This window comes from Acanthopagrus latus, chromosome 7 (assembly GCF_904848185.1).
Source record: "Acanthopagrus latus isolate v.2019 chromosome 7, fAcaLat1.1, whole genome shotgun sequence".
Classification (NCBI taxonomy): domain Eukaryota; kingdom Metazoa; phylum Chordata; class Actinopteri; order Spariformes; family Sparidae; genus Acanthopagrus; species Acanthopagrus latus.
In genome coordinates, this window is record NC_051045.1 from 29868142 (window position 1) to 29882763 (window position 14622).

General features: G+C 40.3%; 2 protein-coding genes across 3 annotated transcripts; both read left to right on the top strand.

The window, feature by feature from the left end:
• The first annotated feature begins 461 nt into the window (after positions 1-461).
• On the top strand, positions 462-2373 carry LOC119022128 (piggyBac transposable element-derived protein 4-like). The gene is made up of 3 exons (XM_037102701.1): positions 462-517; positions 595-1528; positions 1779-2373. Exons 1-3 carry the CDS (start codon positions 462-464, stop codon positions 2199-2201), a joined length of 1413 nt encoding a protein of 470 aa, XP_036958596.1. The 3' UTR covers positions 2202-2373.
• Positions 2374-5144: 2771 nt separating this feature from the next.
• Positions 5145-9491, top strand: crebzf (CREB/ATF bZIP transcription factor). Of its 2 annotated transcripts, XM_037104804.1 has the most exons (4): positions 5145-5517; positions 6442-7261; positions 7451-7525; positions 7916-9491. In XM_037104804.1, exons 2-3 carry the CDS (start codon positions 6492-6494, stop codon positions 7458-7460), a joined length of 780 nt encoding a protein of 259 aa, XP_036960699.1. In that variant the 5' UTR covers positions 5145-5517; positions 6442-6491; the 3' UTR covers positions 7461-7525; positions 7916-9491. The 2 variants fall into 2 exon arrangements, with proteins under 2 accessions (XP_036960699.1, XP_036960700.1); XM_037104805.1 differs by lacking the exons at positions 7451-7525; positions 7916-9491 and having other exon boundaries at positions 5151-5517; positions 6442-7000; positions 7101-7241.
• The last annotated feature ends 5131 nt before the right edge of the window (positions 9492-14622 follow it).

The following is a 14622-nucleotide window of genomic DNA, read 5'->3' on the forward strand; positions in this document are numbered from 1 at the left end:
AGACAGGTCAGAGATACAGTTGTGGATAGTGTTGTAGTCAAGACCACACTGACCGAGACTAGGCCAAGACATTTGGAGCTCGAGACCAAGACAAGACCAAGATTTTATAGGTCGAGACTGAGACAAGACCAAGACCTTTCTTTTGAAACAATGTGATTTATTTGTTTGTTTGTTTGTTTGTTTGTTTGTTTAAACCATTTTACCTGTAGATTATTCCTCAATGCCTGTTCGTTCTATACTAGCACACACAACTCCAGTTTGACTTGATAAAGCCTCATGTGCCTCACATGTTTCGGGGGAGAAATGGCCCATTTCATCGATGTTGTTCTGTTATCTTGCTTGTGACAATAAGGCTAATATAGTCGATGCTTTGAAAGTTAGCAGAAAAAAATGCCTAAACCGGCCATGGAAAGAGTTGAGTTTATTTTCGCTTATTGTAGCCCACAATTATATATGACCCAATGGCAGCACGACACACGCCCCGACACACCTACATACACCTCCCAAAGGAGGTGTTGTATTGTTGCAGGACACCTTAACCATAACTGTGACATTTCTAATTCCACAATTCTATTTTATCTAATTTGATCTAAGCTTTGAACTGTTCCTGACTGACTCCATCAAAAACATAGTGGTAAACATGACCAACTTGGAAGGGAAACGGGTCTACAAAGACAACTGGAAGGAGGTAACCCAGACAGACATGAACGCATACATGGGTGTTTTGATTTTGGCTGGTGTGTACAGATCCAGAAATGAATCTACCAGCAGTTTATGGGATGCAGAGTCTGGTCGGACAATTTTTCGGGCCACCATGTCACTCCAGAAATTTCACATGCTGTCACGGGTGATTCGCTTTGACAACCGTGATACAAGACCAGGCCGTCGTCAACAAGACAAACTGGCAGCAATCAGAGAGGTTTGGGACAAGTGGGTAGAGCGCCTGCCACTCATCTACAACCCAAGTCCAAACTTCACAGTGGATGAGCGCCTTGTCGCTTTTAGGGGACGCTGCCCTTTCAAACAGTACATGCCAAGCAAGCCGTCTAAATATGGCATAAAGATATGGGCAACATGTGATGCCAGTACAAGTTATGCCTGGAAAATGCAAGTTTATACTGGGAAATCTGCGGACGGTGTTCCTGAAAAGAACCAAGGGAAGCGTGTGGTTCTGGAGATGACTGCAGGTCTCAAGGGACACAACATAACGTGTGATAACTTCTTCACCTCCGACACTCTTGGTCAGGAACTGCTCCAAAAAAAATTGACCATGGTGGGAACGATCAGAAGAAACAAGCCTGAGCTGCCTCCAGCCTTACTTGCTACTCAGGACAGGGATCGTTTTTCCTCCAGATTTGCCTTCACCGATACTCACACTCTTGTGTCCTACTGTCCAAAGAAGAGGAAAAATGTGCTCCTGATGACAACTCTGCACAGGGATGCCGCTGTGAGCACCAGGGAGGACAAGAAACCCAATGCCATCCTGGATTACAACAGGAACAAAGGCGGAGTTGACAACCTTGATAAGGTATGTTGATTTTTATTTTTCATGTACTTCTTCTCTATCATCAGATTGTTTGAACTGCACTATAAAAGTAAGACTTGGTTTTGGTGGAGTACACATTAAATTTATGAACAACACTGAGTCAGTTCTATGTATTTGAATATGTAAACATGTTTTAGATGATTAGTTAAAACAATGCCTGGATGCTTCATGCAAATCATGACGTATCATTTGCATGTATTCATGATTTTATCTACTTTGTGCACTTTTGCAGGTTACTGGCACATATTCTTGTCAGAGGAAGACAGCACGTTGGCCCATGGTGGTGTTTTTCAACATGTTAGATGTGTCAGCGTACAACGCATTCGTGCTGTGGATGGAGGTGAATCCAAGATGGAAGCAGGGGAAATGTTTCAAGAGGAGGCTATTCCTGGAAGAGTTGGGGAAAGCCATGCTAGCACCCTCCATTCAACAACACCAACACCTTCCCCGAACGCCAGCCTCTGCAGGATTGGTGAGAGAGATACAAGGCGGAGAGGCGAGATCACCTGCTGCAAGAGAGAGAGGTGACAAAAGGAAGAGGTGCAGTCTATGTGCGCCAAGAGATGTAAAAACAAGCATGACGTGCCAAAAATGCAATGCATATGTGTGCAAGGCACATGCAACAACTTGCACATATTGTCCAAAATGTGCATGAGAAGTTTGAGTCAACCCACTCCAAGTTTAGAAGCCTGATTTTTAACAGTTTTCAGTTGTTTTTCTGTTATTAGGCAAAAACAAATCTGATAGAGTGATGAATATTGTAATGTTATTGTTCTTGTTAGTTGTTCTTTAATGTATTAAGACATCGATCTTGTAATATTGGGAAATTGTTTTGGGATAATTTCCTTTGTACACAAATAAAATATTCTGGTCACTTTTGACCGGGAACACGACTAGTGTTACTTTATGTGATTGTATAAAAAAATTAAATGGTTTCAAAACAAATATTCTTGGTAACTTTGACCCTAAGTAGTCTGTAATAAACAATATACTATGTTTCATCTGATTATATTTTATAGTCAAAATAATCCAGAAATTATGCTTTTTAGAACTCGAATTCAAGATGTATACACTCAGATCAGTGAGGTATATAGGCCATAAATAACAAACAAAAGTTCAAAACTTGTAATGTTCACAAGAACTGAAGTTGATAAAAAGATCTAACACAACAAGTAGTGATAATATATGTATTATTACAGTTTTTATGATGAGTTTAAATGGAACGGTCATTTTTGACCGGGAACACAAAATTGTTTAACATGAAACGAACACAACATGAGGGTTAACTGTGCGCCGGAGCTGATCACGGCCACTTTTGATTTGTAACACACTATCTGCTACTAGCGGATGGAGACTGATGTCAGGTTAACAAGGGGGATGCTTTTTGGTAATTTTGCTAACAAAGGGACGGCATTCCCCCTCAAATCACCTACTGTCAACGAGTTCACACAGCCGCTTTCCTCCTGTCGTCTCCATACTCAGTGTTCAGGGGGGCGTGTCAGTCACTGTCACATAACACCGGGCTGCAGAAGCTGCAGCTGGGGGAAATCTTTACACTACCAATGATTATTAGCTTATTATTAGGTTATTAGTTGTTTTTGATAGGGTCCTTTTTCACTCTTATCAGTAAAGCATGGACAAAAAAAACAGTGACGGTCTTGACCGGTGTTGTTAAAAAAACCCGAATCCGCCCAGTCCGAGAGCGAGACAGTGCGAGAAAAAATGCCCTCGATTCTAAGACAAGACCAAGACCCTCAAAAAATGGAGACTGATCTCGAGACCAAGACCGATCTCAAGTGCTACAACACTAGTTGTGGAGAAGTTTAAAGCATGGTGAGGATATTTAAAAATATCCCAAGGTTTGAACATCTCACAGAGCACTGTTCAATCCATCACCTGGAAATAGAAAGAGTATGGCACAACTGCAAATGTACCAAGACATGGCCGTCCACCTAAACTGACAGGCTGGGCAAGGAGAGCATTGATCAGAGAAGCAGCCAAGAGGCCCATGGTAACTCTGGAGGAGCTGCAGAGATCCACAGCTCAGGTGGGAGAATCTGTCCACAGGACAACTATCATGCACTGCACAAATCAGGCCTTTATGGAAGAGTGGCAAGAAGAGAGCCATTGTTGAAACAAAGCCATGCAGTTTGCCACAAGCCATGTGGGGGGCACACACACATGTGGAGGAAGGTGCTCTGGTCAGATGAGACCAAAACTGAAGTTTTTGGCCGAAATGCAAAACACTATGTGTGGCAGAAAACTAACACTGCACATGACCCTGAACACACCATCCCCACCATGAAACCTGGTGGTGGCAGCATCATGCTGTGGGGATGCTTTTCTTTAGCAGGGACAGGGAAGCTGGTCTGAGTTGATGAGAAGATGATGGAGCCAAATACAGGACAATCTTGGAAGGAAACCTGTTCTGCAAAGACCGCAGCAGAGGTTCACCTTCCAGCAGGATAACGATCCTAAACATACAGCCAGAGCTACAATGGAATGGTTTCGATCAAAGAATATTCATGTGTTAGAACGGCCCAGTCAAAGTCCAGACCTAAATCAACTTGAGAATCTCTGGCAAGACTTGAAAATTGCTGTTCACAGACACTCTCCATCCAATAAGACTAAGCCTGAGCTATTTTGTAAGGAAGAATGTAAATATTTCAGTCTCTATATGTGCATCGCTGGTAGAGACTCACCCTGAAAGACTAGCAGCTGTCATTGCAGCGAAAGGTGGTTCTACAAAGTATTGACTCGGGGGGGTGAAGACTTTTGCACACCACACTTTTATGTTTTTTATTTGTAAAAAAAAAAAAAAAATTAAAACCATGTATCATTTCGGGGGGGATTTCTTTATAAGGAGAAAACAATAATGCAGTACTTCATATAAAATCTATGTCGCAGGACATTAACCAGTGTGGCATTTTATGTATCATGTTCACTGTACCTGAATCACCAGAATTGGCTACTAATAAAGAAAAATATGACTTGCATAGACATTGGCATATTTTATGACACATGGTAGTTTTACTGTTTACTGTTTTACTTCTGTCTTATTGTGATAAGTACCTGTAGATCCAGCGCGTCTTAGCCTTTGGGCATCGATATACCAACTGATCCAGTGGTATAAGCCTTCGAGTATTATACTGGCTAAATCTGGGTATGCGTCTATTTGATTAGTCTTTCTCTTTATTAGCGGCTTATTCTGGTCATTCAAAGTTTGTGAACATGATTCATGATATACAACAAAGGTTAATGTTTCGTGACATAGATTTTATATGAAGTAATGTATTATTGTGTGCTCCTAATAAAGAGAACCTGTCAAAGTATTGTTTTGGTGGTTGGCTCATAGTTTCTGCTATTGATTAGTCAGACTGGCTGCGGTGCATCACATCCCAAGTGTAATTAATTACTACATGCTAACAACATAAGATGCAACAGAAACGCATATATTCCTTTATATAAGGCAATGTGTTAAGTTAGCATTGACAATAGGACTCAAAAATGTATATATCTACAGCAGTACTTGCTATAAAAGCAGCCCAGTGGCATTATATTCATCAGGGGGCGGTACCCATCCAACAGTCTTTTAATGGCAGAACAGTCTCAAGCAGCACACACCGTCATGTGTCGGTAGAATACCAGCGGAACAACAGCAACTTCCCACTCAAAGGATCTTAGACCAGTCTAGGGCTCGGTATACCGCTGAGCAGCTACTCACAGACCTTTGGCCACTTTTCGATCTCGGCGCAACTGCGGATCGGAGAGGAGATAGTCTATTTGAGGTTGTGTGAATGTGTTATAATATTTTGAAAATTAGGCCGGAAGTGTCGTTGAGCGGATGTTTGAAGTTGGACCTGTCGTTAAACTGCGCCATCGCCCGCAAGCTGTGAACGACACCGATTGAGTTAAGGTTCTGCTAACACAGTGGAACTCAGCTCCAGTAGTTTTATTTCTCAGAAAGAACGGTAAGTTTGAGGACGAAGGACAGCAAAACCATGATGCGTCATTTGTAACTGCTCGTCATGGCTGCCACATAGTTAACATTAGCCACCGTAGCTGGTTTATCAATAGCAACGCTAACGAAAACCGCGGGCACTTGCATGTGAAATGGTTAACGATAACTAGGTCAATCAGGTAAACCATGTCATTTCAGGTAGACGTGAAGCTGTTTTAATGCACCAGGCCATCCCGACTTAATTTGATTTAACCTAGACCAGCGCCAGCTGGGTGTAGAATCACTTGTGCTGCGAGGACAATCGGGGCCTTGTTGGCACGCCAAAGTTAAGGCTCTTAACATTTATCAAATGCATTAACTTTAACTGCGCAGAATTGTAACTGTGCCACGTGGAGCAGTGAGGTGTGTCATGAGTATCAAGGTAGATCACAAAGCGTACATCGTTAAGCATTTTATAGTGCTAATGCTATTGGGCCCAGCTTTAGCAGTGAGCTAGGTTAGCTACGTTGGCAATACGTGTAGCCAACACACACCCATGCGATTTCTGTGCCTGTGAGAAAATGGAGGATGATCGGGGGCCCTGTGTTTGGATTTATACAGTAATTCAAAGTAATTTTGCACAGTATTGCATGTGTAGCACATTGATTATATGTTTTGAGTCCTAACCACATTCCCGTGTTTTGCACACAGATTATCGAGTTTATAGGCTACAAACAGAGCCAGCTTAACGTTAAAAGAAGCATTTAGTCTATTAATCTAATAAGTGGCCAGATTGATTCACAACATTTCACCATGCTTAGTCTGTCTTTGTTGACATATAAAAGCTCTTGAGATTTTAGTTAACAGCATAGATCCTGCCACACGTCCTTCATAAATAAATTCCTTAGTTACTGCAGGATTTCACACTTACAGTATATTTTCTCTGTCTCTACAGGTGAAGGATAATTGGATATCTGTTGGATAACGTCCTTGTGGTCAAATACAATGATCACCAGAAGAAGAGGCCGCACTATGAACAACACAGAGTTGCCATTTCTGGAGGTTGAAGTTGAATCTGACAAAGATCTCCCAAGTACGTCTCAGGGGTTCCCGGCTCATGATATCAATACGGCAGAAATGGAGCTAGACGATCTCTTTGGAATCGAAGACTTGAAATGGACACTTGAAAGAGATGTTGCCTCCCCACTTTTTGATATTGACTTGGCTGATCTTGGTGTGTGCCGTGCCATTAATGAAAGTTCTGGAATTGAAGCTTCAGGAGGCTCATCACCAGAGAGAATGTCTTCTGATTTGAAGGTGAAGAACAGACACAACCAGTCAAGCCACGTGATCAACAAAAATGCCATTGCTGCAAGATTGAATCGTCTGAAGAAAAAAGAATATGTCAACAGCTTGGAGAAGAAAGTTTGCACCCTGTCAACAGAAAACAACCTGCTCAAACAGGAAAATTCCCAGCTGAATAAGAGAGTGGAAGAGTTGGAAGATGAGACCAGGTACCTGAGGGCTGTGCTGGCCAATGAAAGCATGTTAGCTCAGCTCTTGTCCAGACTGAGCGGTGTGAATGGGATGAAATTATCTTGCTCGCTTTTCCAGGGGCTCCACTCAAATGACCATGACTACGCCTTACCCAGGAAGCGTGTGAAAGTGGAGGAGAAAGAGACATCTGGTGGCATATGTCTGCACGTGGACAAGAACCATGTCTCGGTAGAGTTCTGCACCAAGTGTGCCGAGAGTGCAAGCACGTCGCTTAAAATGTAGGGTCAAGTACATATCTCTGTTTTCAGATGTTGAGACTGAACATGATAAGGATCAATGTACTGAACTTTTTGAGGGGCAGAGGAACGCTGTTGAATTAGTTAAAATTACCTAAGAACTTCTCACTGTGCATGTGTTTTGTGTGATGATGGATTGAGTACAAAGTTACTGCTAAATCTTGTTGACAGTTTCTTCTAGGTAATGGTTGATCGACCATGCGGGATGAGTGGCTTTCTGAACACCTTTACCTGCCTGACTCCATGGTAAGGATCAGACAAGAAATATGTCTTGATTATGTTTCAGACAGGCTTGAGGCGCATTGCAGTGACCTCAGTATTTCTTTTTTTATATATAGTTCCATCTTCAGTTAATTTGTTTTTATGGTTTGTCATAAGAAATTATTTGATTTTTAGTATACCTGTGTCTTGGAGTTAAACTAAGTGAAATCAAAGTATACTAAATGTTAAGATAAAGGTGAAGGTCCACAAAGAGTGATCTTAAATCAGCTGTCAAATTGGAAATCCAAAAGTCCATTAAAGTAATTACAGTCTATATAAACTTTCTTTTGGTAAGAATTGATCTCTTTGTGAACCAGCACCATTGTACAGAGGAATACTTTAATTTAGCGGCACCTATTTTTCTTTATGCTAAAGTGGATTCTGCTGGTGGAAGGTGAAGAGGCTGGACAAGCAGCTGCCAACGCGGCCTGGTATTTTTTCAAAGGTAGTATCGGTAACAAATGGTATTTGTCAACTTAAATTTTCCAATACTCCACAACATCTGTAGCTTAAGATCTGGTGCATTTTTGGAGGCTGACTACAGCTGCCACATTACTTAGAGAAATTCTACTAGAGGCTTAATAGTCTGACTTCTGTCTGACTTTTGTCTTGTGTGTGTGTATATATATATATATATAATATTGGAATGTATTAATTAAATACATCCATCTGCTTCAAGTGGTGAAATTTGCCAGTTTGGATCAAGTGTATCAAAATGTGAATGTGTATATAATTTGGAATATGTACTGTTTGAGGTAAATGACCTTTTGAGAAATGTTGGACTAATAAATCATATTTTTGTTATGTTTGAGTTACAAATATCTACTGTGTCTTGTTCTGTACTTTTGATATTAATGCATCTCTTTTTCTCTCTCTAAACAGCAAGCTCTCTGCCGATAAAGGTCTTACTTTTCCTGAACGTTGGGTTGGTAAAGGTTATCAAAAAAAAAAATGACCAAGACCTCATTGATGGAAGTACGAAGTACACATTAGAGGTTCAGTAGGGATTTATCATCCTGCACATGTTTGAGTCCATTAACTTGAAGTCGCTGAAAGTTACTGCTTTCATCTATCAATGCTTTATCTTTAAGGTCACTGTTTTAAATGACAAGTGAAATCAAAACAGGTTTTTTTTTGTTTTCATGGGCCTGAATCGTTCCATTCAGCGGCATCATGCCAAGCCTTAAAGAACCTCAGCCACTAGCTCACATCAGGGGGTAGTTAATCTTCACACTAGCATTTTTTTTAGTCTTTCAGATGTCAGCATTGTTTCAGTGTTTCCTGTATTAAACTGGCAATAGACAAGTGTTCTGCTTTAATATATCGGTTTGAAGTAACTGTTGATTGCATGATGTAATGCCTATAGATTGACAACCATCTGCGTTGTGATTTGTTCACTGTAAGGCACACTTTCATTATGCTATTTTGTGACCACCAGGCGCTAAAGACTTTTTTTTAAGTGTGAACGCAATCCCCAGGAGTAAAAACATTTTACATTTTACATTTATGGCATTTAGCAGACGCTTTTCTCTGAAGAGAAGTACATTTGTTACAAGATGGAAACCATGACATATCACCATCCAGTAAGTAAAAAAGAAAAAAATAGAAACAATTGTCAAGCCCTCATCTGAGGATTGTAGCTGCTGTCTGTCAAGGATAACTTTACTGCTCAAGTGCTATGATTAGGGTTCAGAGGGAGTTGTGCTATGCAGGGTAAAGGTGAAGTCTGAACCAAAAAGTCATTGGTAAGCTAGAAACAGCTACATCTCGGTCGCATGACTTCAACTTCACCACCACTGAGGATTTACTACACTATGATATATAGTCTTAGTACTAATGGATAAATTGACAAGTAGCACAAGGCACGGGTCGGGTATTGGTGAACCTAATGACCAGCCGTCTTCATGTCACTCCACAAGCAGTCCATTTATTTGTCACGACGGATCTTGATTCAAAGCAGAGCTCCACCAAAGAGCCTGCAATCGTTGTATGTCAGTGTTTCCTCTATATGCATTCTGCTGCGAGATTTTCAGCGCCACCACAGAAAAAAAGGCATGATTTTTGTAGGTTTAAAATCACGGGCGAATTGAACTTGCACACAATGAAAGCACTACACCATAAGTTATCTTGAAATCGATTACTATTGTTTTTATTGCTATTTGTATAATTTGTATAAGTCACCGTTTAAGTTGAGTGACTGAAATCCTTGTCATCCTATTCAAAGGCTGCAACAGGCGACTCATGGAACCGGGGTGAAGTTAGTTTCAGGTTGGATATTCGGCGGCTATTCACTCGGGTCCAGCCGCGACTTTCCTGATGTTCACCCAGTGTTAGCAGCAGGAGGACAGTTAGCTCACCTCCAAGAGCCTCGCGCTGAATCGCTGAAACTGATTTAAGGGCCGTTACTAAATTACTTAGCATGAATATACAAAATAATTGCAGTTTTTTTGATATCTTCCATCTCATGTGACCCAGTGACTCCAAACCAGCAGCAGATTGTATCAGTAAACTGGACGAATGAGACACAGCTCTTTCTATTGTATGTGAGTGTTTCCTCTATTTCATATGACTATTAATATGCAGAAATTATGATTTTTTTTTCTCAGTAGCTTCCAAGCCATGTGGCCCACTGACTTCTGAAACAGATTGTTTCCATAAGAAAAATCTATAATAAAGAAAATAATGGTAAATGTTCTCTAATGCTCAAGAGGTTAACATATTTTCAAGCAGCAATGTCAACTTCTGCACTATTTTGTCTCATCTTATGAAAAATTCAGAAAATTTTATTTATTTATTTAAAAAATCTCACCAGTAGTCACCATTTGAAGTTATTTAAGTGGTATGATTATGGTATTAAAGTTATTAATACGTGCGCTAAGTGTTGCTAGGTTTCTGACTAAGAGCACCACTCGCAAAAAAATCTAGGGGAAACACTGTGTTCAAAGAATTTTGTACGTGTGGGGCGAACTGTTTCTTTCTTAGCTGAAGCCAACAATGGGACAAAATAAATATAAAGAGAGGTGTTGTGGAGCCATGTATTTTTTTGTCCTTTGCCAATCACACCTATGCTTTATGTAAGTTGCTACTCATTCTGTTTCCACATTAACCATCTGCTTTGCTGCCATTAAAAACTGCCCAGGGCCGAACCAGTGAGATACTTTTATTTGGTTTTATGCTAAGTCAACCTGAGGGGTGTACTGCGAAGCCAGTTTAGTGGGTTAGCGAGGTATGTGGAATCTAAAGCCAGGCTTCCTTGTACTACAAAGGTCGCTCTCTTTTTAAGCCGGCTAGATCACCATGGTAACTGATGAACTGATCAGTGTTTCACCTGTTGTAGGGCAGTTTACGCCCAAACACAAATCTTACAGGCTTGAGCTATTTTCACTGTCAAAAAGGTCTTTATTGTCATTGAACAAAAAAACACTGAACATTTATATCCTACACGTATTCTATAACTGTAACTGATCAGTAAAATGTGAAAACAGTATAGACATCATTCAAAAATGAAAAAAGATAGTTGTTGCTTCAGTTTATTTTTTAAATGGATGAGGGTTAATATGTAAAAGTTGCACAATGTTGAGCTTTCAGAAATTAAAACAGTAAGGGCTTCATATAATATTGATTGTAATATAAATCATTGTTAAATTACCTATTTACACGGTCGGCAATTTTCTGAATTCTTCATAGCCTTGCATAATAAGAATCTGCTCATCTTGAGTAAAATATGTGGCCCGGGATCAATCCATTTTCGCATGGAAGTAGAATAGTATGACGTCAAACGCCCCATTTTATGTGAAGCAGAGAACTGGACTTGACAGATTAAGTTAATAACCACCGTCACAGTACCGTTTAACTCTGATTGGGGACTTGGGGCTTTGTTGAGCTGCATCATGAGGATAAAGCCTGGCTTTCTCATCTTCGCAGCAGGCCTCTGATGGCTGCCAACTTTAGTGTCATATTTTTTAAGTCAAACTATTTCTAAGCAAGCAAATATTTTTCTGACTCGAAACTTGGTTACACTGGTCTTCTGGCAAATTAATGATGAAGGTCATTGGGATAGAAAGAAAAAAGTCAAATGAAAAGGTATATTTGTAACTGACTCCTATATGATTCCCACTTGTGTCATTTGTTTTTCTCACATTTGATGTTTATCTTTTGTATTAACACTAGTTTTTACTTTACTGCCTTACACAAAACTATAAACACAAATAATGTGGATTAAACGGGTTTACATTTCGAATGAAAAAGTTGAATTGTTAAGGAAACAGAAGTTATATATTGATAGAGCGGGGTCTCGCAATCATGCATGTATTCATGCAGTATTTCAGTGTAATTCTCTGAGTTTTTACTTGTTTCATTAGATTCAACATTCAAAGTGTTTATTATCATATTCACATTAAAGCAACATTTTATCATGCGCCAATACTCCGCCTTGCCCTCTTTTTGAAAGCTACAACAGTTTTGCTGCGTCTCTGACCCTGCTCTGAACCTACAGAGGCAGTATTAGAGCTGCAGCAAAGTCGAGACAGCATCTGTGTGAGTGGAAATGTCTGCGGCTTATAAGGGTGTGACGGTCTGATGGTGTTCACAGTCTGACAATTAAACAGATCTTTCACATGGTGGGTTGGGATCTCAATCACAAAACAGCATCCATATGATTATAAAGTCAGTGGTTACACATCTAGATTAACAGAAACCAGAGGAAACACATTGGGTAAAAACATGGATGTCAGCGTCATGATGTGTAGCATCACGCCTCTTTTGGTTGCTTGAGTCACTGAACAAACAAGCCTTGTTTGCAGCGATAATGCAGAATATCGATGTGAACACCATATAAAGCAATTCACTATTCACATAATCTCCTTCATTTACTGATGGAGCTCTGATGGGATTGTGTGCCATCAATGCAGACAATCACACCTGGAAACCCTAAAATATATTAAATTGACTGATTGGAGCCTCGTGTCTCAAAGCTTTATGACATTACATTAATTATTGCTTACACGGATACATGCAATTCTGTGGAACGCTTCCTTGAGATGGCTGGTGGGTCTGTGACTTGGGAACACTACAAACCTGTATAGTAGTCATTTCAGTGCTACTGTCACATTTCTGACAGCCCGACCGACAGTTGCCTTAGACACATGCTCTGCATCACCAATGTACAAAAAACTGCCATTGGCAAAAAAACTAAGTGCAATATAAAGAATTTGCTTGGAACTGAGAGCATTTCCACGATGTGTCATGTAAGCTTAGAATATTGTTTAGATAAATTATTGATGGTGCAGAGAAATGGAAACACTCAAACAGGTTTTCATCAGGGAATGATAAAACATCCAATCCGAGTCTGATAATCCTCTACCGACAGAGATTTCTGCAGAGTATTTGCGCTTCAACATCAACACGCCATGTCTGCCACTGCCTTCAGTCTGTAGGCTTAAGATCAGGGGAATCTCAGGGTCAGTTGAAGTAAACCTGCCAGTGAGCAGGTTAATTTTACAGAGTATGTTGCTTGGGTAACTTACTCAGAGTTATGATGAACTAGCTTTGTGAAACCGAAAAACCAGAGTTTTCCTCATCTCAGGGTTGACTAACTCAGGGTTTTCACTGAACCTGCTTTCTGAAACAGGCTGCTGGTCTCACTGTGGAAAAATTCAAAAATGCCACCCTTGCGTTTTCATTTGGACAGCGAATCTGCATACTTAGTGTATCAATGACAGCATCACCCCACCCCTCGAACTCTAGCCTTCAATTTCTTAACCCTGTGGCGTCTCATAACAACAATAACAACAATGGCGGACTACACGCTCGTGTTCGTGCCGCAGAAGACATTGAGCCTATTAGGGTTACCAGGACAAAATGTTCTGCTCTTCTGAGCGAAAAAGGATTATGGACAACAGACTAGCCATTTTCCGCTTCTTCCTGTTGTGTTCAGTTTCTCCTTCTAGTGTCTGTTTGTATACAGTCATGTCATATCATTGTCCATAACCGCTTATCCCTTTCCATGGGGTTGCAGGGTGTTGCTGTTGGAGCCAATCCCAGCCTTGTCTCAGGGCGAGGGCAGGGTACTCCCTGGATAAGTTGCCAGCTCATCGCAGGGCCCTCACTGATGAGCAATGTGGGGTTCAGTGTCTCACTCAAGGATTTTCGACATGCAGCTCAGCACTGCCTGGAGCCGGGATTTGAATCAGCGCCCTTCCGATCATTAGTCGACCTGCTCTACCCGCTGAGCTACAGCCGCCCTGTTTGTATACAGTGCGCAAGCTTTATGGCATGCACCGTCTCTTCTCCATTTTTGGTGAATGTCAAGTGCCACCTATAGGCCTAGAATATGAACTACAGCATGTTGAGTCAGTTTCAATGGATCTGTTTAGATGCAAATATTCTTGAAACGATGTCGAGGAAAACATGGGAAAAAAAGATTTGTTTGGTATGTGTGGACATGGCCCTAGAAGAGTCTGCCAGACATTCTGAAATGCGCATTGCAACACTCAAAATTACCTAATTTAAAAGAAGATCATTTTTATACAGTCTTCTTTGGTAAAATCACATGTTTATCCATTCTATCCGCATGACTCCCCATTAAAGGTCAGATTTCTGGATGTAAAACACAAAAACGTTTTGTAAAGTTACATTCAAATTGTCCTCTTTTAAAAGTACATTAATAGTGTCTTGGCAGTTTTAGGCTTTTATTTTTCTGAGATTATCCAATCTTTATATTGGCTAAATATTGGCTTTATACTGTATAAAAAAACAGATGTGATTATAGTTTATAGAAACATAGTTTTGCTAGATATAAACATTACTTGACAGTAATTAAAAGCCAGTTCCAATATATCTAAATGCTAATGAGGTTTATTGTATAAGGTGTCCTTTATATAAACATTATTTGACAGGAAATGCAAGCAACATTTTATTTTATCTGCAGAGTTTTCACATGAATGTTTGTGATTTGGAATGTAAAAATAACACAAGACCGATGTAACTTTGCATCGACTACATTTACATTTCATACTTTTTTCGGCAGACATTTTATAGTATTGTCCAATCGATTCACCACAGATCCCCATTTGAGATGTATG

Coding starts and splice junctions, on each gene's coding strand:
- LOC119022128 (XM_037102701.1), top strand. CDS start 462: ATGGCAGCACGACACACGCCCCGACACACCTACATACACCTCCCAAAG. Junction 518..594: donor CACCTCCCAAAGGAGGTGTT/GTATTGTTGCAG, acceptor ATTTGATCTAAG/CTTTGAACTGTTCCTGACTG. Junction 1,529..1,778: donor GAGTTGACAACCTTGATAAG/GTATGTTGATTT, acceptor GCACTTTTGCAG/GTTACTGGCACATATTCTTG.
- crebzf (XM_037104804.1), top strand. CDS start 6,492: ATGATCACCAGAAGAAGAGGCCGCACTATGAACAACACAGAGTTGCCA.